Consider the following 27,627-nt stretch of genomic DNA (forward strand, 5'->3'; position numbering starts at 1 on the left):
GGCAGCTCTCCTGTGCCTTCACACCCTGCTGCTGCAACTTTACAGTCTTCTTCCAGTGATAGCCCATTAGCATCTGGTTCTGTCGCAGATGTTTGGAGGACAGATTGAATTCCTGGCATCATTGTTACAGTGCTCCCCTCTGTGACCCCCATGGCTCTTCATCAGGCTCCTCAGCCTCGTCAAACTCGGGGGGGGGGGGGGGCAGGTGCCAGGGCTAACTCCTGCTTCTCCCCTGAATATGTCTCATGGCTTGGCTGTTCTTGTACCTCTGTGGGTATCAGGGAGCCCTCTGATTCCACAGCCTGATCCTCCTCCTGCAAATTGGGCTGCACCTGGTCCAAGCTGCTGGGACCCACCTTTGCCTCAGAGTCACTCTGGACCTGCAAAGTAAGTAGGAATAGATGTTTCAGTTGCTAAAACAACCATTTTAGGTTGTCACACCCTCCCTGAACACATTCCTCCATGTGCAGTCTGATCTCACAGGTGATGAGGACTGCCACTGTCTGCCAGCACCCTATCTATGCCCTGACATCCCACTGTGGAGGAGAAGATGGGTATTATATACTGTTCACCTCAGAACTTGAAAAGAATTACAACCACACACCCAAGTGGATAAGGAGACAGAACAGTGGGAGTGCTCTGAAATAGCAAAGAGAGTGCAGGTCTGAAATAGCAAAGAGAGACAAGTGTCCAAACCTTTTTAAACCCTGATACACTAACTGCTCATACCACATCCTCTGGCAACGAGTTCCAGAGCTTAACTATTCAGTGAGTGAAAAAATATTTCCTCTTGTTCGTTTTACAAGTAATACCATGTAACTTCTTTGAGTGTCCCCTAGCCTTTGTATTTTTGAAAGAAAAAAATTCATTTACCCATTCTACACACTTAGTATTTTGTAGACCTCTATCATATCCCCCCCCCCCCCCCTCAGCCATCTCTTTTCCAAACTAAAGAGTCCTAACCTATTAAGCCTTTCCTCGAATAAGAACAGTTCTTTCCCCTTTCATTTTGGTCACTCTTCTTTGAACCTTATCGGGTCTTTTTTTGGAGGTTTGCCTGCAATACCTTCTTGGTAATATTGGGGTTCTGGGCAAACTGTACTGAGGGTTACTGGATACTCTGGCTTTGCTGGATGGGATGGATGCTATGGGAATGCTATCTTGGTGGTACTCACATTGGGCTCTAAGGCACTTCCTTGTGTGCTGGATCAGCGCTGGCTCCTCCCTATGGATCTGCCAGTACCAGTGCCTCCAAATCACGGTGGATGCCAAATCGTCTGCAAAACAAGTTGGTGGAGACAGGATTCAGGTGGTGGCTCTTGGTAGCCACACATGTTTTGTTGTGCCCCTTCAAACAGCCTGTGACAGTTCAGGGATGCCAGATTGGGGGCTTAGTAGGGGGTGGTCAAACCCTGCATGCCAGAGGTGCTGTCTGGCATTAGGTGAGCAGGAGGGCTAGTGGATGGTTTGGGGACATCTGCATTTGGGCAGGGAGGTGGTGATGGGCAGTCAGCTATGGAAGGTATAACTTAGGGTTGAAGGGTCTGCACTGGTGAGCTGCTGCTGCCATTCATATATGTCTGTAGGCGTGTAGCAACAGTTTTGAGCTTAGGCAAAGTTGGCTATTTTTTGAACTTACATTCCAAAGCTGAGTGGGATTTGTAGTGCTTAACGCTGCCCATTGAAATCAGTGTTGAAAGTCTCATAAGGCACCAGGACGGGGAGTTGATAAATCCAGGACTGTCCCAAAATCTCAAGCCTGGAACTGGGTAACTTAGTATCTCTGCATAGGTGGGGGAATGTCAGAGATTTATAGGCTGTTATTCAGATTTGGATGGGGAAGCCTCTGGGCATGGGGGACATATTCTAGCATTTTCTGCATTTCTGAGCCCAGTGGCGTTCCTAGCGTGGATGGCACCCGGGGCGGATCGCCGATGCTCCCCCGCCTGCGAAATGACACCTTCCCCCCTCCCCAGCGAAATGACACCCCCTCCCCCTGGGTGCACGCCGCTAGGGGGAGGTGCTGCGACGCGCGCCTGTGAGCTCCGACTTCATGAACTTCGCTCATTCGCTGCAGCTCCCTCTGCCCCGGAACAGGAAGTAACCTGTTCCGGGCAGAGGGAGCTGCAGCAAATGAGCGAAGTTCGCGAAGTCGGAGCCCACAGGCGCGTGCCGCGGCACCCCCCAGCGGCATGCACCCGGGGCGGACCGCCCCCCCCCCTTGGTACGCCACTGTCTGAGCCATGGGGACAGGGGAGAGGGTCAAGTGGCCTTCCCATCAACTCAGTGTATGTGATCCTAGGAAGATGTGGAGCTTGTACATGGTCGATGCTGAGTTCCTAGCAGCACTGCAGAAAACTCACCATGCCAGGGTCCACCTAATGAGCCTCCAGACCCTCATGGTGACATTGTGTGGTTGCAGATGGTGACGCCTCTTCATTACCTCCTGTGCCCAGAGCAGAGACTCCTCTGATGAAATGTTTTGCTCTTTTCTCAAGGACATTTTGGGCTGAATGGAAAATGCCCTTCCACGTGTACAACCATATATAGACATGGTACACATGGAGGGGACATTTGATGTTGGTGAATGTTTTTTCAGCATGGAATCACTTTCACAAGTACACATTTTCCAAGAGTTATTTTCCATTGGCAGACATGACTATTTGATGACGTCTATGTCAGTGTGCAGTGCGTCTTTATTATGGACAGTTTTTTTGGGAATATTTTTGAACACTGAAAAACATCTTTCTTGATGATCCATTATACCAGTGCTTTTCTGGTCGTTTTGAGAAAGGCTCTTATTTTTGCACTTGGATGTCATATTGAAAGTGCCCCTCTTTGATTATAGAATTCCAACTGTAACATTTAGTCAGGAACATTTACACCAGCCATTGTCATGGTGTAAGCAGATGTACCTAAATGTTGGCACATAAATGCTAACTTACACTAGTTTTCTGTAATGGCAGTTATGTACAAAATTGCTGATATAGAATTCGAACTTAGCATACAGCATCCCAGTGCCTAACTTTATTGCGTGATAACTGCAAGTAAGATCTGAGTTAAGGAGCTTTCCGATATTTTTGCAGTTACTATGTGGTAATATGCACATTAACTGCCAGATTCTTTATATAGTGCTTAGCGTTCTGTGCCTAAATCTAACCGTATTCCATATCAGTGCACATAACTTAATTGGCATAACAAGCCAATCAGTGTTTTTAACAGTACTTAACAAGCAATAATGAGTACTAATTGGCAATAATTAGAATTTACATTCGAATGGGGAAAACCAAGATGGCTGCCGCACCGGTTAGGTGTTGAGACGCTCTATGTGAATTTGAGCTGAACTTTTTCCTGTTTTTTCAAAATGCCTCATTCTAAGCGCAAAGGAGTGTTGAGATTAGCGCCTGCACCTACCTCAACCTCCTCACCGGCCCAAACATCTCTGGAGCGTTTCTTCCCCGGGGCATCCAGGCTTTCGCGGGGAGCGGATCCCATTGCGGGTTTGTCTGGAGAAGCGGAAGTCTCCCTATCTCCACCATCTGTCTCACTGATCCCTCCCAGCCCGGCGTCGAGGGCAGCCCTGGTGGGAAACCCCGTCGACCCTGAAGGTCCGTCGATTGGGGAATCTAGTGAGGACCCAGGCATGCAAGCGACGATTCGGGGCGCTGAGGGAAGTGCCTCTTCCACATCGCAGACCTCGGAGGTGACTCTAAAAACGCTTAAGGTGATGTTGGACCAGATTACTACAACACTGCAAAAGACGTCTGGTGATGTACTTAATCTTAATACTAAATTTGAAGAATTGCATAAAACTGTAGACTCTGTTAAAAATGACTTGACAATGCAAGTTCAAATATTGCAAAAAGAAGTGGATACTTTTAAAGACTTTAAAAGTGTGGTTGCTAAAGACTCTTTGGACATTAGACGTAAAATTGAACAAATTGAACAAATTGAAAATTTTAACAGGCGCCTAAATCTCCGCTTCCTGAATTTCCCCATAATAGCGGGGGAAACTCTGATAGATACCTTTCGGAAATATATGATAGAAATTTTGAAAATTCCTCCAGAGGCAATACCCCCCCTAAATAAAATATACTCAATTCCTCAGTCTAGAAGTGGAGAATATGACCCTGATAAAGATATTCCAGATTTACAAAACATTTCTGATATCCTGGAACAATCCTCGGATATTATAATGAACAGAGCTACAATGATAGTATCAATGGTTTTTGAGCAGGATTATAATACTATTTTGAGGCTTTACTTTAAAAATCTTAAAGCTCAATTTTATGGCTCTAAGGTTTGGATTTATCCAGACGTCACCAAGATGACTCAACAAAAAAGGAAACAGTTTTTGGCTATGAAGCAGAGAACAACAGATATAGGAGCCTCCTTTTTTCTCGCATATCCATGCAAGTGTATAGTTAAACTTGGTCAAACAAAATACACTTTCTTTTCACCGGACCAACTTAAATCGTTTTTGGAAATGAAACAAGTGAAATGAATATATCCTGGAATAATGCAGCCTTTTCCTATAAATTTGAAAATTTTCTTTATATTACTTCTCTAACTCTTTTTCCTCTCAGCACATATTTGTGGTCTAAGAAAGGTTTCAAATTACTATGATTGACTTTATAAACACTTTAATTTGAATTCTAGAAGGATAAATGATGATATAATAAGATATGGAAAGTGTTTGTAATACCTCTATTACTGTTTAGTCCCTGTATTTCTGAATAAGGTTATCCTTGTTAATCTAAGCGCAAGTACTGTATTTATGCCACCTTTTCGTTGGTGTAAATGGATGAATGTAGTTTTAGGTACAGGGCTATTGACTAAGTGTATTCTATATACCACGCCTAAATCTTATATAATACGCTTAGGCAAAAATGATTACCATACAGATTTTCCAGGTGCCATATATATAGAATCTCCCCCCCCCCCCTCAAGTGCTAGGGGGGTAAAATTCCTAGATGTAATAAATGACTGCTTCTTGGAGCAACTAGTCCAGGAACGGACAAGTGGGGGAGCTACTTTAGATCTATTAGTGGAATGCAGGGCATAGTACAAGAGGTAACGGTGTTGGGTCTCCTGGGAAACAGTGATCATAACATGATCAAATTTGAGCTGATATCTGGAGTGAAGTCACTAAGGAAATCTACTGTAGTAGCATTTAATTTTCAAAAGGGCGACTATGATAAAATGAGGAAAATGGTTAAAAAGAAGCTAAAAGGATCAGCTGCAAAGGTCCGGACTTTAAATCAGGCATGGACATTGGGGGTTTTTTTTCCCCTTTATTTATACATTTCATATTTACAGTACCAAGAACACCTCTTGTACAACTTAGGAGAACAGTAAATACATCTTTACACAGGAAACCGCTACCCACAACTTACTCTCCTGCCTCCTATATTAGTCCACAACAGAAGCTAGAGACCAAGCCACTATTCTGGGGAAAAAAAAAGTAAATTATAATACATTCCAGCACAAAAGAGACTCTGAAGGGAGATGTGGAAGACAATTATATCTGAGGTGTAGATGTAATCTCCGCTTCAGGTGGCAGAGAAGGAGCACCCCCCCCCCCCACCCCCCCCCCCCACCACCCCCCCCCCCCCCCCGGAGTCCAGGAATGCTTTCAACTGCAAAGGTTCAAAAAACACATACTTTACAGAATTCAACTTCACCACACATTTACAGGGATAATTTAGCCAAAAAAGGCCCCCCAATTGAAACACAGTGGGGCGCAGCTTAAGAAAAGCTTGTCGCCTCTTCTGCGTTACCTTGGTCACATCAGGATTCATCAGTACTTGAACATTCAAAAACATTTCTTTCCGATACTTGAAAAATAACTTCAGTATCCAATCTCTAACTGTGAAACAAATGTCACTATAAGAGTAGCTCGCTCCCGCCGCTCCTCTTCACCCTCCAACTCCCGAATAAAGTCCAAGGTGTCAAACCGCACAGCAGACTCCATAATATCCGCCTGCTCGCCTTGAGCCACTCGCTTAAAAGGTTGCAAATAGTAAATCTGCGAGATAGACAGGAATGCCGGTTCAGACACCTTTAACACTTCAAAGAGATATTTTTTAAAAGTCAGAATCGGTGCAGTCAGCTGTTGTTTAGGAAAATTTATCACTCGCAGCGTGTTTGCCCTCTGCCGATTTTCTAGAGCCTCAATCTTCCTATGTAACCATTTATTTTCTTTAATAATGGTTGTTTCTTTAATAATGTCCAATTCATGTGCCTCAGATCTTTCTCCTACTATTTTTAATTGCTGTCCCAATTGTGAAACAGTCTCTGTTGGAAGCTGTGAGGCCTGCGACAGTAATAACATTTTCTTTGATAATGAATTTTCCAAAGTAAGTAAAGCATCCCATATAGTTTCCAAGGTAAAATTTGGAGGTTTAGGCAAAAGTGAAGACTTACTCAAAACTTCAGCGCTCCTCTCGGACCCCAGGGAGAAACCGGCCCCCTCCTCCAGTATTCGTCCCCCCGGAGCACCACCACCCTGCACGCTGATATGCCTCCCCTCCGGGGTATGCTGCACTCTCCTGCCCGAGTCAGGTCCTGTCGCAGGGCCGTCCGCCCCCTCCTCGGAGGCCAGGAAGCCCTGTCCGCACGTATCTCGCACCGACGCAGGCATGGGAGGCGGTTCCCTCACCTCTGGGCTGAGTTCCATCTCAAGCAGCAGGGACGCTTCTCCTCTCTCCGCCCCTCCCGTCAGCAAGACTTCCGAACTCCGCTGGCTTCCTCCCACCACGACAAAGCGGTCCATCGTGCCCGAAGCGGGCCCAGCGGGCGCCACAGGACCAGGCACCCGCTTGCCCTTCCGCTTTGGCATTCTGTAGGTAAACTTTACTCAGGAAAATCAGTCACCATCCGAGCAACCTCGCCGCCCTCCTTTCAGGCCGCCATCTTGGTCCCCAGGCATGGACATTTTTTTAAAATACCATCTTGGAAGCCAAGACCAGATGTACTCCAAGTATTAACAAAGGTGGAAAGAAGAACAAATGACATTCATCATGGTTAAAAGGTGAAGTGAAAGAGGCTATTAGAGCCAAAAGAACAACCTTCAAAAAATGGAAAAAGGACCCAAATAAAAAATATAAGAAGCAACATAAGCACTGGCAAGCCAAATGCAAAGCATTGATTTTAAAAAAAAAATTTTAAAAACAGGCTAAAAGAGAATATGAGGAGAAACTTGCCACAGAGGCACCACTCACAGTAACAAATTTTCAGGTGCATCAGAAGAAGAAAGTCTGAGGACAAGGTCATAGGGGATAGACTCAATAAATTCTTTTCTTTGGTCTTTATGAAAGAAGATGTAAGAGATCTACCTGAAGCACCAATCACACCAAGGAGTAGGGAAGGGATGTGGTACAACCAATTCTGTAAAAAGTGCTACAAATTGCATGTGCAGTTTGGGTGCATACCCATATTGCGAGGGATCTGAGGAAGCTAGAAGAATGGTCTAAGGTTTGGCAATTAAAATTCAATGCGAAGAAATGCAAAGTGATGCATTTAGGGAGTAGAAACCCACAAGAGACTTATGTGTTAGGCGGTGAGAGTCTGATAGGTACTGAGGGGGAGAGGGATCTTGGGGTGATAGTATCCGAGGATCTGAAGGCGACGAAACAGTGTGACAAGGCGGTGGCCGTAGCAAGAAGGTTGCTAGGCTGTATAGAGAGAAGTGTGATCAGCAGAAGAAAGGAAGTGTTGATGCCTCTGTACAAGTCGTTGGTGAGGCCCCACCTGGAGTACTGTGTTCAGTTTTGGAGGCCGTACCTTGCGAAGGATGTTTAAAAAATGGAAGCGGTGCAAAGAAAAGCTACGAGAATGGTATGGGATTTGCGTTCCAAGACGTATGAGGAGAGACTTGCTGACCTGAACATGTATACCCTGGAGGAAAGGAGGAACAGGGGTGATATGATACAGACATTCAAATACTTGAAAGGTATTAATCCGCAAAAAAATATTTTCCGGAGATGGGAAGGCAGTAGAACGAGAGGACATGAAATGAGATTGAAGGGGGGCAGACTCAAAAAAGATGTCAAGAAGTATTTTTTCATGGAGAGGGTGGTGGATGCTTGGAATGCCCTCCCGCGGGAGGTGGTGGAGATGAAAACGGTAACGGAATTCAAACATGCGTGGGATATGCATAAAGGAATCCTATGCAGTAGGAATGGATCCTCAGAAGCTTAGCCAAAATTGGGTGGCGGAGCAGGTGGGGGAAGAGAGGTTGGTGGTTGGGAGGCAAGGATAGTGGAGGGCAGACTTATACGGTCTGTGCCAGAGCCAGTGATGGGAGGCGGGACTGGTGATTGGGAGGCAGGAAATACTGCTGGGCAGACGTGTACGGTCTGTGCCCTGAAAAAGGCAGGTACAAATCAAGGTAAGGTACAGTGGGGGAAATAAGTATTTGATCCCTTGCTGATTTTGTAAGTTTGCCCACTGACAAAGACATGAGCAGCCCATAATTGAAGGGTAGGTTATTGGTAACAGTGAGAGATAGCACATCACAAATTAAATCCGGAAAATCACATTGTGGAAAGTATATGAATTTATTTGCATTCTGCAGAGGGAAATAAGTATTTGATCCCCCACCAACCAGTAAGAGATCTGGCCCCTACAGACCAGGTAGATGCTCCAAATCAACTCGTTACCTGCATGACAGACAGCTGTCGGCAATGGTCACCTGTATGAAAGACACCTGTCCACAGACTCAGTGAATCAGTCAGACTCTAACCTCTACAAAATGGCCAAGAGCAAGGAGCTGTCTAAGGATGTCAGGGACAAGATCATACACCTGCACAAGGCTGGAATGGGCTACAAAACCATCAGTTAGACGCTGGGCGAGAAGGAGACAACTGTTGGTGCCATAGTAAGAAAATGGAAGAAGTACAAAATGACTGTCAATCGACAAAGATCTGGGGCTCCACGCAAAATCTCACCTCGTGGGGTATCCTTGATCATGAGGAAGGTTAGAAATCAGCCTACAACTACAAGGGGGGAACTTGTCAATGATCTCAAGGCAGCTGGGACCACTGTCACCACGAAAACCATTGGTAACACATTACGACATAACGGATTGCAATCCTGCAGTGCCCGCAAGGTCCCCCTGCTCCGGAAGGCACATGTGACGGCCCGTCTGAAGTTTGCCAGTGAACACCTGGATGATGCCGAGAGTGATTGGGAGAAGGTGCTGTGGTCAGATGAGACAAAAATTGAGCTCTTTGGCATGAACTCAACTCGCCGTGTTTGGAGGAAGAGAAATGCTGCCTATGACCCAAAGAACACCGTCCCCACTGTCAAGCATGGAGGTGGAAATGTTATGTTTTGGGGGTGTTTCTCTGCTAAGGGCACAGGACTACTTCACCGCATCAATGGGAGAATGGATGGGGCCATGTACCGTACAATTCTGAGTGACAACCTCCTTCCCTCCGCCAGGGCCTTAAAAATGGGTCGTGGCTGGGTCTTCCAGCACGACAATGACCCAAAACATACAGCCAAGGCAACAAAGGAGTGGCTCAGGAAGAAGCACATTAGGGTCATGGAGTGGCCTAGCCAGTCACCAGACCTTAATCCCATTGAAAACTTATGGAGGGAGCTGAAGCTGCGAGTTGCCAAGTGACAGCCCAGAACTCTTAATGATTTAGAGATGATCTGCAAAGAGGAGTGGACCAAAATTCCTCCTGACATGTGTGCAAACCTCATCATCAACTACAGAAGACGTCTGACCGCTGTGCTTGCCAACAAGGGTTTTGCCACCAAGTATTAGGTCTTGTTTGCCAGAGGGATTAAATACTTATTTCCCTCTGCAGAATGCAAATAAATTCATATACTTTCCACAATGTGATTTTCCGGATTTAATTTGTGATGTGCTATCTCTCACTGTTACCAATAACCTACCCTTCAATTATGGGCTGCTCATGTCTTTGTCAGTGGGCAAACTTACAAAATCAGCAAGGGATCAAATACTTATTTCCCCCACTGTATACACATATGAGTTTATCTTGTTGGGCAGACTGGATGGACCATGCAGGTCTTTTTCTGCCGTCATCTACTATGTTACTGTGTTACTATGAGCACAATTTTATTGAATAATGAGTCAATTAGCACCAATAATTGGCTCTTTAACAAGTAATATGTGCGCACATAAATTTAGGCACATGATCTGCACCTAAATTTTGCGCATGTCCCAGAAAAGGAAGCGCAGAAATGAAAGAGTCATAGGCATTTTGGGACAGAATGTGACGTGGATTCCAGTTGCGCACCAACTATAGAATAAGGGGTGCTCCATATATACATTTAGACGGGGGCATTTGCACCATGTTTTAGTTGGTGCAAATGGATATTCCTAAATTTATGTGTGACTCCTGAACTTGAGCGCTATTCTTTAAACCATGTCTAACTTTAGGCAAGGATTATAGAATAGCACTGATGCTGGGGGTTTTTTGGCACCAATGTTTTTAGGCACTATTTATAGAATTCACCCAAGCGTAAAATTGGGTGCATAAGTTTATAGATTTAGGGAGTATGGGGGAGATTCTATATGGTGCCTGGAAAATTCATGTGGAAATCATTTTCACCTAAGTGTATTCTGTAAGATTTATGTGCAGTATATAGAATGTGCTTAGTTGATATCCCAGCGCCTAAAACTACACGCATCCATTTACACCAATGAAAATGTGGCATAAATCCCTGTGCGTAGACTTACATGCACTGGGCCATATTCTATAACAATGCGTGTAAATTTTGGAATGCCCAAGAAACACCCATTTTCCCCTACCCATAGTCATGCCCCTTTTTAAATGCATGCTTTATAATTTGGGCACAGTTCATTACAGCATCCGTTTAGTGAGTTATGCGTGTAAATTCTAATTATTGCCAATTAGTGCTCATTATTGCTTGTTAAGCGCTGTTAAATACGCTGATTGTGCATTGTTATAGAATATGCCTAGATTTCAGCACAGATCTCTAAGCAGCTCATTTGCATTCCCTTTCTTTAATGCATGCCCATTCCTTACCGATTCGCTAAGGGAATCAGTAAGGGAAGGGCTCTAATGATTGTTTAGTGCATCTGGCTATCAATCACCTCAAAATCAGCTCTCCCTTCCAATCCCCCTCACATCCCAATGTCCAAACTCCCCACACCCTGATCAGAAAATCTGAACTTCTCCAACCAATTACAATGTCCAAATTCCCCATACCCCCCCTGATCATAAGGTCCAAACCCCCATCCAGCCCCTATTATCAAGTACCATCCCCCCAACTAGGGTTACCTTACATCCTCCTTTAAGAGGACATGTCCTCCTTTTGGACTTCTTCAGATATGTTCTCCAGGTTTTTAATTTTTAGAAAAATACCATCTTTTTCTTTATATGCCTTTGGCCAACAAATCTACCCACATAATGAGAGAAACCATCTCTGGTCTATTAGTCAGTCTGGACACATAGGAGTGCTAAAGAGAGATAAAGGCATGGTTGACATCCTCTCTGTTTCCCTGCTGGTTGAATCTGTCAAAGGAATTTTGTTCATGCAGTACAACTTTAATGATATGTCATGCAAAAACTTTCACACATATCTCAGAAGCCAGCCAAACTTGTTGAGGGATATCTGCTCTTCTGATATGTAAGCTTGGGCTCAGACTCGGTCAAACTGAAATCCGGAAGTTTTCGAAAAGTAGATTATTATCTACTACTGTACTGTAAGTCAGTCATTGATGTGTGTTGATTAACTAAAATCCATTTACACATTTGCTATGATTAAATATTTCTTTAGCAAAGGTAGTAACCATTGTTATTTTTTCTGTCCTTTATTTGTCTGCACATATGGTAACCCTACCCTTAACTATCCCCAACCTAAGCCAACCCTCCCCACCCCCACCCCTCTGAAACCCACCTCCAAAACTTACCTGGAGGTGAGGCCTGATGGTCCAGTGGAAGGAGTAGGAGCGGTCCCCTTCTGCTCTGCTCTGTCCAGCTCTGAGTTCAAAATAGAATTGCTGACCCCTAGTGGTAGTCTTGCAGTACTACCTCTAGGGGGGGATCAGCCTTCTATATTGCCCTTATGTGGAAGTCTAACCCCTAGCAGTAGTCCTGCAAGACTACCACTAGAGGTCACCAATGCCATTTTGAACCTGGAGCCACAATATTCTGGCTGTAACAACACAAATTTAAATTCACCATGTGAGTCACCAACCTATGGTACTGAGACACTACAAGTTAGTGACTTGCACAGTCCGCCTAGTGGCAGAGCTGACTCTGCCTTTTTTTCCAAAAGTACAAATCAGAAAAACATAACCTAAGACATCCATCCTCTAGAGCCTAAAAAACAATAGGGTTAAAGCCCAAGAATTCCTCCAGTTCTACCTTCTTTTATTGTACTTTGCATGAGGAGTTTTCACTAATCTCTTGAACTAGTTAATATTTTCTACTGTACCTGATCTTCAAAGCAATCTGATCCTGCATCACTTAAGCAACAGTTGGATGAAAACATGATGAGTTTGTTTACCAGTCTTTTCACATCTTCAAATGAGTTGTTCACTAAAATCTGAGTATACAGCACCAAAGCCCTGAAAGACATTATTTACACTTTATCAGTCTTTTCATTGTTAAAATGTGATGTTTCTCCCTTAAGCCCCAATAGACTGCAGACCTGGTTTTCTATGTATAAGGAAAGACAAACAAGAGTTCACACTCTGCACAAGGCAGATAAGCAAAAGATAACAGTGGAGTTCTTCAATCTGACTCAACATGGACCGTGTTTCAGCAACAGGGCCTGCATGAGGAGTCTATAAGTACATAAAAACACAATGACAACGCTATACAATAAAATACATCAAATATAACATGTAAGTGTGCCAATGGATATAAATGTGCCATTAGACATAAAATATGAAAATCATAACAACCAACCCATTTACCGGACTCATTATCAAATTGAACCACACCAGCAATGGTAACTCTTCTCAAGTTGTATATATGATTTTTTGCCCATGTAATAAAAGATCTCCAGCCACTCTCGTGCACTCTTGTTTCCACAATCAGCATCATTAGATCATGGCTACATCTATTGGTCACAAAATCATTCCATTGGTCACAAAATCATCATTATATGTAAAAAGAGTTGGTGCCTTTTGTAAATGTAAGTCTCTAGGAATCATGTGGTGTTTAATGTATTATGCCAGAGTATTGCCATGGAACTCAGCCTGAATCGATCGTTTATTTAATTTATCCAACTCTGAATCTTTGCTGTATTTATTATAAGGAGCAATGATGGATCTTCCATTTAAATACTGTGTATCCACACGGTCTTAATGCTGAGTTGGAATGCTGGGCCTTGATTTGATTGACTCACCTGTTATCCAATTAGAATTAACTTCCTATCTGTAGAGAAATTTTAAGTGCGGTGTTTTTTTGAGCCGCTGCAGTTAATGGAGGCATTCTATGAAGAAGCTGGGTAACTGAAATGTATGTTAAGAAGATTATTTAGCTGGTGTTGGTTATTTACAAAGTTCTGATTATTGACACATATTTTTGTTTGTTTCGGCAGACTGCTACCCTGAAGAAGGCTTTGAAACACTGGCCATGTTGTTGGCAGTGAGACCATTTGAAAAGCTAAGTGCCATTATTGTTTCTATTCTTTAATAGAAATATATATATATATTGTTAATATATGGCCTAGCTTTAAGGCTACCACTGGAATAGTGATGGCCAAAGCTATGCAGACTAAAACAACTGAAAAAAATACTGACTAGGTCAAACAGCAAGCAAATGATTTAATATTTGAGAATCTGAAAAAAGCAGGTCTGAACAATGAGTCCTGCCACAAATTGGTACAATTTTTAAATCATATACAGCACCTGTAATGAAAGAATGATGGATCAGATGAATAAAATGGAGCTTATTAGTTTTGTATAAAATGATACAGAGGTCATACAGAGTTCATAAGATGGTGTGAAAAGTATTGCAGCCGGAAGATGTGAAACTGTTATCTCAACGCTTCCCAAAACATGTTGATAATTAGCAGTAGCTGAGAACGGAAGGAGGTGGGCACATCCGACAGCAGACCGCATGGGAAAGTATGATCTCAGAAAGTGAGAAAGATTAGGAGCAAGGTTTCTCACCATTCACTTCTATGGAGAGGTTTGTGTATAAAAGAGGGGAGATTTTGGCTTAGTTTGAGAGTCTTCTCCAAAGCTTCTGTCAGACGGCGAAGCCCTGTGTGGCTGAAACCAGAATCTGATGTCTGTATTTGTATCAACTTGAAGACCTGTGTTTGGGTAAGAAATAAAATGTATCTATCTATCTAAACCTATCTCTGTCTTTATTTTTATTGATTCTATCTTCTCTTTACCTTACATTTAGCCTACAAGGTAGATCATATACAAGTGACACTCAGTCTTTGCAGAAACTTAGACAGATGTTTAATAAGATTTATGTGGGAACATAAATGGCCCAGAGTATATCTAGATCCAGAAAAAAAAACAGAAAGCAGTAATTATGGGAATTAGTTTTTAATTACGGCTCCTAATGCCACCCCAGAATAGACCTTGTGATTGGGTGACAATGGAGGTTAGAGAAACTATACAGAATCTGTTATATGAAATAAGTACCTTTAGTCCCCCGTGTGACGGAGTCAGAAAGAGGTCTATAAAAAGAGGTAATTAAAACAATATATATATATATATATATATATATATATATATATATATATATATATATATATATATATATTATATAAATGGACAGCTAAAAGTTTATATGGATAGCTAAAAATTATTATGTGTTACACCACTTACTATTTTAAGAAAAGGATGAACATGTGAGTTATTAAAGAAAAAAAAGAAAAAATTTCTATGTAGGGACCAATGACAATTGAAAGCGTTTATCTGCTAAATTAATAGCAGTCGCAAGGAAAACAGAAAGCTTTTTCTGAAGGTCCACAAACGTTTTCTATAAAAAGAGTATATGATTGAGTACATGAGATGAGACACTTGTATATGAAGGGTGCATAAGTCATTTGGATCAGCTGGGAGGTAGATTGTATTGTATTATAAGTCCATAATATGGCATGCGCAAGCCAGTGCCACAGCCCTGTAGGAGACTTCCCCAAAGTCATTTTAATATACTGCCTGCAAAAACAATTATACAGGATGCAATAAAATAGAATCTTGGTACCAAATATCCCAAACTACAGAAATAATCTAGAACAGCAGAGGTTTATCTATATACTTAGCAAATGTTTGATTTGTTGTTGAAGTCATTCCAGAAACTCAGTCCTCCTACTGTTCATTGGGGGGGGGGGGGGGGGGGGTTACTAAGGTGTGCCAAAAAATGGCCTACACTGGTATAGACACGTGTATTGGACGCGCTCAGGTCCATTTTTCAGCATGCCTACAAAAAAGGCCTTTTTTTGGCCAAAAATGGATGTGTGGTAAAATAAAAATTGGCGCACATTCATTTTGGGCTTGAGACCTTCCCGCCACCCACTGACTTAGTGGTAAAGTCTCACGCATTAACCGGGCGGTAATGTTCTACGTGCATACACTGCCGATTACTGCTCAGTTAGCACCGCACACCAGAAAATCTCTGGCTCGCATAGTGGACACGCTTAAAAAATGAAATTACTGCCCGGGCCATGCGGTAGCTGGGCAGTAGTTCAAAACTGACGCACGTAGGACGTGTGTACGCACCTACATGGCTTAGTAAAAGGTTTCCTTAATGAGGCATTTGCTGATGGGCTCCATGATCTGCTCATAGCTACAACTACAACTCAGATGGTCTTAGAGACACCATCAGAGCTCAATCATAGCACATGCAGCAAATGATCAGTGTGAAAACAACTTAGGGGAGCTATGGGTTGAACTCTAGGAAACAGTTTCAAATACACAACAAAGTAATGGATACCACCCATGATGTTTATTCTCTGTGACCTTAAAAAGCATCATGAAATCTTGACTTGGTAATATTCTTTACAGACTCAAAATGGGACATGAGTCAGAAGTGGGCTGAAGGTGTCACTGAACAGTAACAAGAGAAGCAAGAGTCAAATATTCAAGATCAGATTGTCATAGGGTTCTCCAGCAAATGTTTCTGGGTGCAGCCATAGCTATTTATTTTTAGCATTGTTAAATTTCTGATATTTGATTGTTTACCACTGGTCTTGGTAGAAATTAGACATTTATCTGTGGCTAGGGCTCTTCAGCTTGGAGAAAAGACGGCTGAGGAGAGATATGCTAGAGGTCTATAAAATAATGAGTGGAGTGGGACAGGTATAAAATAATGAGTGAATCGTTTGTTTACTCTTTCCAAAAATACTAGGACTAGGGGGCACGCAATGAAGCTACAAAGTAGTAAATTTAAAATTAATCGGAGAAAATGTTTATTCACTTAACGTGTAATTAAACTCAGGAATTCCTTGCCAGAGAATGTAGCAAAAGCAGTTAGCTTAGTGGGGTTTTAAAGAGGTTTGGATGACTTCCTAAAGGAAAAGTCCATAGACCATTATTAAAATGGACTTGGGGAAAATCCACTGCTTATTTCTAGGATAAGCAGCATAAAATGTATTGTACTTTTTTGGGATCTTGCCAGATACTTGTGACCTGGATTGGCCACTATTGGAAACAGGATTCTGGGCTTGATGGACCTTTGGTCTGTCCCAGTATAGCAATACTTATGTACTTAGTAAAGTTTGAAGGATGGTCCAATAACTGACAACTAAGACTGAATGCTAAAAAATGCAGGATCCCAAGGGAATGGTACTGTATAGGGGGTGAAGTACTTCTGTGTGTGAAAAAAGAGTAGAACTTGGAGGTAATTGTATCTGGTGATCTTAAGGAGGTCAAACAGGTAGAAAAGGCAACGGTCAAAGTCAGAAGGATGACCAGGTGCATAGGGAGAGGGATGACCAGCATGGAAAAAGAGGTAGTTATATAGAGAGCTGACATGGTGACAACAACATCAAGCCCTGATGTAACTTCATGTTTCTGGCAGGGGCATAGCCAGACACCCAATTTTGGGTGGGCCTGGGCCCAAGGTGGGTGGGCAGAAGAACTCCGCTTTGTCCCACAAGTGATTTGGTCTCTCCCTCTCTCGCCTGAATGCCATATGGTCTCTCAAACATCCCCCTCCCCCGCATACTCTTTAAGTAGCAGATTTTCACTGGTAGCGAGCAGCAACTAATGCACACTGCTCATGTTGGCCCCACAGCCTTACCTCTGATGCAACTTCCTGTTTCTGTATAGGTGAGAATACATCAGAGGGAAGGCTGTGGGGCCGGTGCGAGTAGTATGTATCAGTCGCTGCTCGCTGCAGGTGAAGGTCTGCTATTTACAAGGTATGCAGGAGGGACAGTTGTTGGGAGTTTTCAGCTGGTGGGGTGTGGGATCCCTGCCAGCAACATCATAGGTGTGCTGCTACTGGGTGGCCCTGAGCCCAAAGTGGGTGGGCCTGGACCCACTCGGGCCCACCCTTGGCTATGCCACTGGTTTCTGGGTCCAGCACCAACCTTCTACTTGCTGCAGACCTGAAGAGGCAGCAGGTCCAGCGCAGAAACAGGAGACCGAGTAAGTGAGTGAGCCAGCAGGAAGGGGAGAGGAAAGGGAAATGGGTTACTGCAGGATATAGGGGGAGGGAGAGACAGAGCAATGTAGATTATGGGGAGGAGAAGAAATGGGGTAATGCAAGATATGAGGTTTGGGGAGAGACAGAGCAGTTCAAATTATGGAGGAGTTCTTAGGATGTAATATACCGCTCAAACTAACTGGCAAATCTGAGCAGCGTACACATAAGTAATACAAATTCAAAAATGAAAGGAAGAAAAGGAACTCCATATGTAAGATAGGAAAGGAACACAACACTCATATCATGCAATCAAGGTTTAGAAAGGGTGCAGAGAGAAAGATGGAGCAACAAGAAGGGGAGGGGAGGGAAGTGGGAGCAATGGAAAATCAATGAGAACCACATGAGTGCATCCTATATCAAGTGGGGCAATGCAAGATATGGGGTGTGGGGAGAGATGGAACAGTGCAAATTATGAGAGGGAAAAGACTGGGACAATGCAGGACATGGGGTGTGAAGAGAGAAAGAGTAGTGCAAACTATGGGGAGGAAGAGATGGGGCAAAGTAGGATATGGGGGGTGGGGAGAGATGGAGAAATGCAGAATATGGGGGAGAGATGGAGCAATGCAGGATTTGGAAGGACAAGGCAATATTAGATGATTGGGGATAGGGAGACAGAGATGTGGGGCAATGTGGGATAATTGTTTTATTATGGAGGTGGTAGGGAGTGGGGGAGAGGTAGAGTGATGTTGGATGGTTGGGAGCAGGGCAGAATGACAGAGAGATGGGACAATGCTGGATAGTGGTGATGTGTGAGAAGGAAGAGATGGGGCAATACCGGACAGAAAGAGGGATAATGCTGTATAGAGAGAAGGGTCGATGCTAGATGATGAAGAGAGAGGAGCATTGCTAGATGGTTGGGGAGGAGGGAGAGAGAAAGGGGTGATGCTGGATGGTGGGGGAAGAGAGGGACAAATGCTGGAAATGGAGGAGTGAAGAAAAAAAGGGAGATGCTGGACATGAACAGAGGGGAGAAGGGAAAAAAGAAGGGATATGCATATGGATGGTGGGTCATGGAAGGGAAGAGAGAAGGAAGGAGATGCCTGCCAATGGGTGGAGGGAAAGGGAAGAGAGAAGGGAGGAGATGCCACCCTTGGATGGAGAGGAAGGGAAGAGATGTAAACTAGATAGATCTGAGAAGGAGACAGAAAAATGCAAGCAAGTTGAATGTGATGAATGTTGGGTAGGAAGTGAAGAAGAAAGGAAAGAAAAGAAATAGTGAAGTCCTAGAAACAGAGTTCAGTGCAGAGTCAGAGAGAAACAGAACCAGAGATAAGGAACAGGAGGATTAGAAAAATAAAATCACCAGACAACAAAGGTAAGAAAATTATTTTATTTTCAGTTTAGTAATTTAAATGTGTCAAGTCTGAGAATTTACATTTGCTGACTATATTTAGCACTGTACATGAGGAAATGTGAGGGGGTGTTTTTTATGCGATTAACTACATGATTCAAATTTTTTATCAATGTGCAGCCCTAAATGTCATTTGAATAAACATTTTCTGATCATTGGACAGTGAGCAATATACAGTAGAAGATAAGTGTCCTTAAATGATATATGTTTGACTGTTTCTTGGACATTTCTTAAAATATTGCACACGTTTTTTTTTACCTGATGATTGAAAGTGTTGCCTGCAGTGGTCAGTGTTTGTTTTATGAGCTGACCATCATCAGCTAAATTAGACCTGTATATTCAATGCCAGGCCATGTCCGAGCACTGGCATTGAATATCTGAGTCGGATCGGAACCAAGGGAAGGGTATAAGAGAGTTCCAGACTGAGGGGAGGATTTGGAGAGGCAGATCAGAACTGGGAGAGAGTATGTCTGAGAGATCTGGACCAGGGAGAGGAACTGAGGAGCAAATTGTTACTGTGGCATCTTGGAAGGAGGATCAAGCAGGGGGGATGGATCCAGATGGCACTTTGAAGGATCACAGCTGTCAGGGTATCAACCCAGAAGTTATGTGGGTGCTGGCCAATATTCAGTACCAGCACCAGCATAGCTAACTGACCAAAATTAGGACAGCCTTTAGTGTGGTCCTGTTTGGTCACTTAGCTCTACGGGCACTGGCATTGCCCACATACTTCCCAGATCCTCCCTAACTCCACCTTCAGAATGTCCCTCCACTGTGGTTAGTGCTATTACTCAGTGGCATTGCCCAGTCAAGTGCCGCTGAATATCGGCAGCCAATCTGCTGAGTGCAATTTAACTGGACAGTTTTTGTGAACAGAACTGGTCGTTCTTTTATAGAATGGCCTGATTTACACTTTACTGGAATATTACATGATTGCAAAATATTAACAAAATATAAATATCTCTTACCTGGTCCTGAAAACAGCTTCCACCCCGAATGTTAGCTCACACCCAGTGTTTTTCTGCTCTTGACCTAGAACACAATCATCCAAATATGTGCGTGTGAATATGGCTGATTACTTAGCAGATGTGTGCTGAATTGTTTGCTCTGTGTCTTTTAACAGTTGTGTGGATCTGCTGGTGATATGAAGAATGATTCCTAACAAAAAAAAACAGCACCACGGGCCTTTAAAAATGGAACACGGTTCTTTAATGCATGAGCCTTGACAAAAAGACCCGACATGGGCCGTGTTTCGGTGACTAGCACCTGCGTCAGGGGTCACAGTGATGACGTGGAAAACTTGGGGAATAACTCGAATATATTCCTCTACAAGGCACTTTCACTTTCTGTTTCCAAACGGATGGATACAGAAAGTGAAAGTGCCTTGTTGCTTTGTAGCTTTTACTATATGAGATGTGGGGTAAGGAATAATATATTGTAGAGGAATATATTCGAGTTATTCCCCAAGTTTTCCATATCATCACTGTGACCCCTGACGCAGGTGCTAGTCACCGAAACACAACCCATGTCAGGTCTTTTTTGTCAAGGCTCATTCATTAAAGAACTGTGTTCCATTTTTAAAGGCCCATGGTGCTGTTTTCTTGTTTGGACTTTAGTTTGTACTTTGTTCCCTCTCTTTTGTTATATCCGAATGATTCCTAATGTCATCTTCTCTATTCATGATGCCTTGATGTGCACAAGAAAGAGAGGAAAAGAAGACCACAGCTTCATTCATATGCATTTTTTAATCCCAGATTCTAAGGTTTCTTCTCTCTCTCTCTCTCTCTCTCTCTCTCTCTCTCTTTCTCTCTGTCGGGCTGACAGTTTCTTTCTGATCTTTTGTAGGTTTCCAGCCACTAAGGGTTGCTGTTGTTTGATGACTAATGGCAGCTTCTCTCTGGGAGAAGTCTATGAACACTGCCTTTGCAAATTCTCCAACCTCAGGCTGCCCAAGCAGTAGATACTGTGCTTGGGAATCACACTTGGACCTCCTGCAACTTAAATCACGACTATGAACTAAGGGGCCCTTTTCCTAAGCTACGGTAAAAAGGGACCTGAGCTAGTGACAGGGGCTGTTTTTGCTGCACGCTAAGGCCCTTTTTACTGCAGTGGGTAAAAAGGCTGAAAAAGGACATGACCATACGGTAAGATTGCTCTTACCGCGTGGCCATGCGGGGGGGGGGGGGGGGGCACGACCTCCCATTGAGGTGGCAGTAAGGCCCTTCATCTGATTTTGTAGAGTCTAATGATTCTTTGACCAGTGCTGGTTTTTCTGATTTTTTTTTTTCAGAAGAAAGTATCTGATTTAATTCACATTAGGATTCCAGAGCAGGATTGAGGGTTGGTGAGTTATCAATTTGAAGAACCTAGGCCTACTACTATTAAGACAACTTGGGTAGTTTTTCCTTGGTTACCAAAAAAATGGTGTCTAAATTCATTCACGGAATTCAATCTTCTTCTACTGTATTAGACAATATTCCCTTTAAGATTTTAAAGTCAGGCAAGCAAGGTGGTTTTTGTTGTTGTTGTTTTGCCATTTCTCACCAGATTAGCTAATCTTTCCTTAGCAGAGAGAGGCATTTATTAGTCCAATTCTGATCAAGGGGGAAAATGTAGAAGACAGATATTCTCGATTCCAACCTATTTCTAATCTGTCTTTGTTAAGTAAAGTGCTAGAAAAAGCAATGTTAGATCAGTTAGTTGAATTTATTGAGAATAATCAGGTGTTTCATGAACATCAATCAGGTTACAGATGCAATCACAGTACTGAATCACTTTTGTTATCAATAGTCAATAATGTTTTAACAAAGGCTAAACAAGGTTATGATAACCTTTGGGTACAGGTTGATTTGAGTGCTGCCTTTGACACTGTGTCTCATATTAAAATGCTTGAATTTCTGGGAAGTTTGAAGCTCAGTTCCACAGTTTGAATTGATTTTCTTCTTGTTTGTTTAATTGTTCTCAGGTTGTAAATTGGAATCAAGACATTTCTGAACCTAGAAAGCTAATTCATGGAGTTCCACAGGGATCCCTCCTGTTGTCTCTTTTGAATAATTTGCATCTAGTTCCTCTAGCAAGGTTGTTGGAAAGCTTGGATTTAAATTTTCAATTTTTTGGCAGATGACATCCAGCTGATCATCTTCGTGAAAGATAATCAGAATGATACCATCACAAAATTCAATCAAAAGCTGGCAGTCTTTGGGAATTGGTTGTACAGTAATGAATTAGTTCTCAAAATGGATAAATCCATAGATGCCTGGTATAAGAGGCTCGGGGAGGCTAAGCCTCCCCAGCCCCAACTATCACATTTGCTAGTTTACCTCCCACTACCACTGATGCAGAGCCCCAGTCTCTTTCCAGGTCTGCGACAGGGCACCGACAAAATCAATGTGAAGATGCGAGGGACCAGCTTCCCGCATGCCGCCCCTAGCTCTGACAGTCATGCTCCCTCGATGTAAACTTCCTGCGTCGGAGGGGTGTGACCTGTAGAGCTAGTAGAAACGCATGCAGGAAGCTGGTTCCCTGCATTTCCACATTGCTTTTGCCATTGCTTCTGGCCTGTCCCAAATGAGGGAGAATGTAAGAGGAAGAGGGGAGAGATCAAAAGCAGGTGATGCTGAATTGGAGGGAGAGGGCATAGAAAAAGAGAAGAGAGAAAAAAAATGGGGTAATTCTGGATGGGGAGAATCAATACAGAGAGAGAGAGACAGAGAGAATGGGGTGATGCTGGATGGGGAGAAAATATAGAGTGTGAGAGAGAACTGGGTAATGCTGCATGGGGAGAAGATACAGAGATAGAGAGAAAATAAGGTAGTGCTGGATAGGGAAAAGATACAAAGAGAGAGAGAGAGAGTGGGATAATGCTGGCTGGGGAGAAGATATAAAGAAAGTGACAATGCAGTAATGCTAGATGGGGAGAAGAGAGAGAGAGAGAGAATAGGGTAATGTTGGATGAGGAGAAGATACAGAGAAAGAGAATAGAGAGAATGGGATAATGCTGCATGGGGGAGAAAAAAGAGAGAACAGAGTAATGCTGAATGGAGAGAAAAGTCAGAGAAAGAGAAGGGGAAATGCATGATAATGGAGAAGAGAGAATGGAAGTAGGTGATGCTGGATGGGGAGAAGACACAAAGAGAGAGAGAGAGAGAGTGGGATAATGCTGGATGGGGAGAAGATATAAAGAGAGTGACAATGCGGTAATGCTAGATGGGGAGAAAAAAGAGATAGAGAATGGGGTAATGTTGGATGAGGAGAAGATACAGAGAGAGAGAGAGAATAGAGAGAATGGGATAATCCTACATGGGGGAGAAAAAAAGAGAGAACAGAGTAATGCTGGATGGAGAGAAAAGTCAGAGAAAGAGAAGGGGAAATGCATGATAAGGGAGAAGAGAGAATGGGAGGAGGTGATGCTGGATGGGGAGAAGAGACACACAGAGAGAATGGGGTAATGTAGATGGAGGAGAAGAGAGATAATAATGCCAGGAGGAGAGAGAAGAATAACAAATCAACAGGACATACTGGATACAGATCTAAGAGAAGACAGGAAAGTAGTAGGGAAAAGAGTGGTCAGAAAACAAAGGTAGAGAAAAGAATTTTATTGTTTATTTAGGGTGAAGTAGTGTTGTAGCACTGTTAACCCAGTTTAAAGGTTAATAAATTAAAATTTTAAAAAACAGAAAATAAGGTGATACATTTTTGAATTGCTTTCAGAAGCCAAAACGTGACCTGAAGAAGGTGGTTTTGGCCTCTGAAAGCTAGTCAAAAAATGTATTAAATCAGTCCAATAAAAAGGTATCGCCTTATTTTCCAGTTTTCGCTTTTGTTTGTTGAGTTGTAATAATTGGAATGTGTCAGTTTTTGATAGTTACATCTGTTGTCTTTATAGTTTAAATAGCACAGGAAGACGTGCATCACTGTTTCTCTTTCTCTGGTGTTGTATTGTATGCAGAGTTCAGCTTCCTGGGAGCTTAATTTAATTTTTGTCTACTTATTTCTATTGTCAGCTTGTGGTTACTTATTCTGGATTTGGTGAGGTTCTGTCTAAATCTGCATGTGTGGAAAAGGAATTGAATGATATTTACTAATCTGTTATTTAGTTTTCCCAATAGGTATACTGATATTTTACTGCCCACTGCAATGTTTACTATTTAATGTTTTCCTAGGTAGGCCCTTCTGGAAGTTTGTACTATTATGGCATGGTAGAATTGCTCTATAGGTCTTGAGTGAGTTTTGTAGGGTTTTGCAGTATGCCCAGTGCTAGATTTTGAATTCGGATGTAGCTCAAGGTGAGTTATATTCAGGTACAGTGGGTATTTTCCTGTGCCCAGAAGTCTACATTTGTACCTGAGGCAATGGAGAGTTAAGTGACTTGCTCAACAATAAGGTTTGAATCAGATTTCCCTGGTTCTCATTCTGCTGCTCTAACCATTAGCTACAGCTAATACAGATAATATATATTCTAAACACATTTGGTAGCTCAATAATAAACTAAAGACCAGCAGATCTAAAGCCTGATGGTCATTTGGCAACCTACCAAAAAACATTGATAGGCAAATGGTTGCCAGTAACCATAGAATTTCTATTAAGGCTGTGGAACACCACCATTCATATGGCCAACAGGAAGATGATGCTCTAGTTAGGGGGGGAGGGGAATTAGGGCTGATTGGGAGCCAAGCGTTAAAGTGCCTGCATACAATACTGCAAATACCATTCTGCTTAAGACGTATTATTTTGGTGCGTTGTTTTGATTTTTTGGCAGAAAATTCTCTGGATTTTATTAAGTATGAATATTACTATCTGTAACAGTGTTACTGGGGGTTGGGAGAGAAGAGGTTACTGATGCAGTTGCCCCTATCGGACCGACCGTTCACTTATCTATTAGATTGTAAGCTCTTTGAGCAGGGACTGTCTCTCTTTGTTAAATTGTACAGCGCTGCATAACCCTAGTAGCGCTCTAGAAATGTTAAGTAGTAGTAGTAGTAATGCAACACCATGGAGGGGTCCTTCCCTGTTGTGTTCAAAAGTGACTCGCTGTCCATTTACTGCTGACATAGGTGTCATCCCCCCACCCCAAGGATTATAACTTGCCTCACCATGCCCCATCCCACCCCATCCTAGTCCTGCCCATCTCATCGTAACCCTGCCCCAGCCCGCTTTCTTTTGCCTCCCCAAATGTCTGAGCAGGGGCGGACGCTGCCCGGATGCTGCCCAACGCTCCCCCTACCACCTCAGCCGACACCCCTGCCATCCCGGTCCTCCCTGAAGGGCCCTGGTGGTCTAGTGGCCTCTGCAGGGGTGAGCATGTTCTTTCCTGCCCACTGCGCTGCCACTATTCCCCCGCCCACAGATGCAAATTTCAAAAACTGACATATTTCAATCACTATACTATAGGTTAACAAAAACAAATACAACAAAAAAATGGAAAATATGATGATACTATTTTATTGGACTAAATGCATTTCTCAATTAGCTTTCAGAGGTCAAAACCTCTTTCCTCAGATCAGGACTATATACTGTTGTTAAGGTATTCTGTTCTGACATGAGAAAGGAGGGTTTGGTCTCCAAACATTAGTCAAAAATGTATTAAAATTAGTCCAATAAAGATATCACCTTATTTCCATTTTCTGTATTTATTAACACAGCTACCACACTACTTTATTCTAAACTAAAAATAAAATTCACTTTTTCCCACCTTTGTAATCTGGCCATTTACTTTTTCTAATTGTGTTGGTCCCAGTCTCTTGTTTGTTCTTTCCTCAATCTCTTATTAACTGTTGCCAGCGTCTGCCCCTCTCTCTCCCCCCTCTTTCCATCCAGCATCTGCTCCCTCTCTCTCTCTCTCTCTCTCTCTCTCTCCCCTTTCTATCCAGCATCTGCCCCGTCTCCCCCCTTTCTGTCCAGTGTCTGCCCCCTCTCACCCCCTTTCCATCCAGCATCTGCCCCTCTCTCCCCCTTTTCATCTAGTGTCTGACCCTTCTCTTTCCTTACTTCCATCTAGAGTCTCTCTTCTTTTTCTCCCTCCTCCATCCCGCATCTGGCCCCTCTCTCTCCTCACTTCCATCCACTCATGCTCCTCTCTCTCCCTCACCAGTTCCATCCAACATCTGCATCCTTTCTCCCCCTTCCATTTAGCATATATCCCCCTCTCCCCCTCATCCAGTGTCAGTCCCTCCTCTCCCTATTTCCATCTGTTATATGTCCCTTCTCTCCCCCTCATCCAGTGTCTGTCCCTCTTCTCCCTCTTTCCATCTGACATCTGTCCCCTTTCTCCTTCTCATCCAACATCTGACCTTCCTCCCTCCCTCCCTCCCTCCCTCCCTCCATCCAGCATCTGTCCCATCTCTCCTCCCTTCTGTCCGGCATCTGTTCCCCCTCCCCACTCCATTCTCCATCCAGCGTCTGTCCCCTCCCCCTCCATCCAGTGTCTCATTCTGTCTTTTTTTTCAGCTCCCCCAACAACCAAACCCTCCCCCCCCCACCCACCGGACACCCCCACTGCCACTGGTGCACCAGGCTCTCCCTACTCCCACCTAATACCTCCCTTAGACAGCCTTCACTGCTGCTGTTTCAGCAGTGGCAGCAAAAACGGTGAAATGATCACAGGCCCACACTGTTCCCACTCACGGCTGACTGGCTCTGCCCCGGAACAGGAAATTATGTCAGAGGAAGGTGGGACTAGCAGCCGTTAGCAAGAACAGTACTGCCCTGTGCTTTTTTTCTCTTTTAGCCACCACTGCTGAAACAACAGCAGCAGCAGTAGTGGCCGCAGCAAGAGGGTATTGAGTGGGAGTGGGGAGGGTGGCGGGCATCTGGGTAGAGCCTCTGGGCCCTCGAACACTGCCCGGTTGCCTGAATGGTCAGTCCACCCCTGTGTCTAGGTTACCGATCGCCTATGGATAAATCTACAGCAATGTGGATCTTTCATAAGTCAAAGTCCTTGAAATTCAAGCCTTTTTTTTCAGAATATGATTTTGTAATGTTGGAATTCCATTGCGACAATCAAATGAAATTCACATTAATAGAGTGATTAAATCTTACTGTTATCAGTTAAGAATGATATGTCAGTTGAGGCCAGTGTTGACTAGATCAAATTTCATGAAGGTGATTCACGCTCTGGTTACTAGTAGATTGAATTATTGCAATTACTTTTTTCAGGGATTAGATCATGTCAGTCTAAAAAGACTGTAGCTAGTGCAAAATACAGTGGCCCCTTTGATAACAGATAAGAATAAATTTAATCATGTTACACCTGTTTTGGCCAATTTGCACTCAAAAGTTTATGCTTAGTATTTACAGCTTTTTGGCTGAAAGTTCCCATCTATCTTTCTGTTGTCATTAAAAAAATATGTACAAAGACACAGTGAGGAAGTGGAGTCAACTTGTAGAATCAGACAGTCTGTATTCCAACCAGCAGAAGCAACACAATAAGGACGACCCATTCGGCAAAAATTATGCCTGTGTCAGGGGTCTCATAAATACATTTTAGAGAAAATTCTTTTTGATATAATATTTTTAATCTTTTAGGGCTAAAGTCCTAAAAAAATTTTTTTATTAGGGATTGGTTTTGTTGGTTTGACACTTGAACTATTTACCTGTCAACAGTGAGGTTCCTGCTGGTTTTGAAGTGTTCTGTAACAGCAGTTCCATGCA

At 43.2% G+C, this 27,627-nt stretch overlaps 1 protein-coding gene across 1 annotated transcript in view; it reads right to left on the reverse strand.

Moving 5' to 3' along the window:
* Positions 1 to 27,627, reverse strand: part of LOC115462504 (vitamin D-binding protein-like) — a 91,073-nt gene that overhangs the window by 51,043 nt on the left and 12,403 nt on the right. Inside the window, exons 2-3 of the mRNA XM_030192498.1 lie at positions 19,947 to 20,010; positions 12,442 to 12,574 (exon numbers count right to left, since the gene is read on the reverse strand). Of these exons, the coding sequence (XP_030048358.1) occupies positions 12,442 to 12,574; positions 19,947 to 20,010 (197 nt within the window). The remainder of the gene's footprint in view (positions 1 to 12,441; positions 12,575 to 19,946; positions 20,011 to 27,627) is intronic.

This window comes from Microcaecilia unicolor, chromosome 2, assembly GCF_901765095.1.
Source record: "Microcaecilia unicolor chromosome 2, aMicUni1.1, whole genome shotgun sequence".
In the NCBI taxonomy this organism is placed as follows: Eukaryota; Metazoa; Chordata; class Amphibia; order Gymnophiona; family Siphonopidae; genus Microcaecilia; species Microcaecilia unicolor.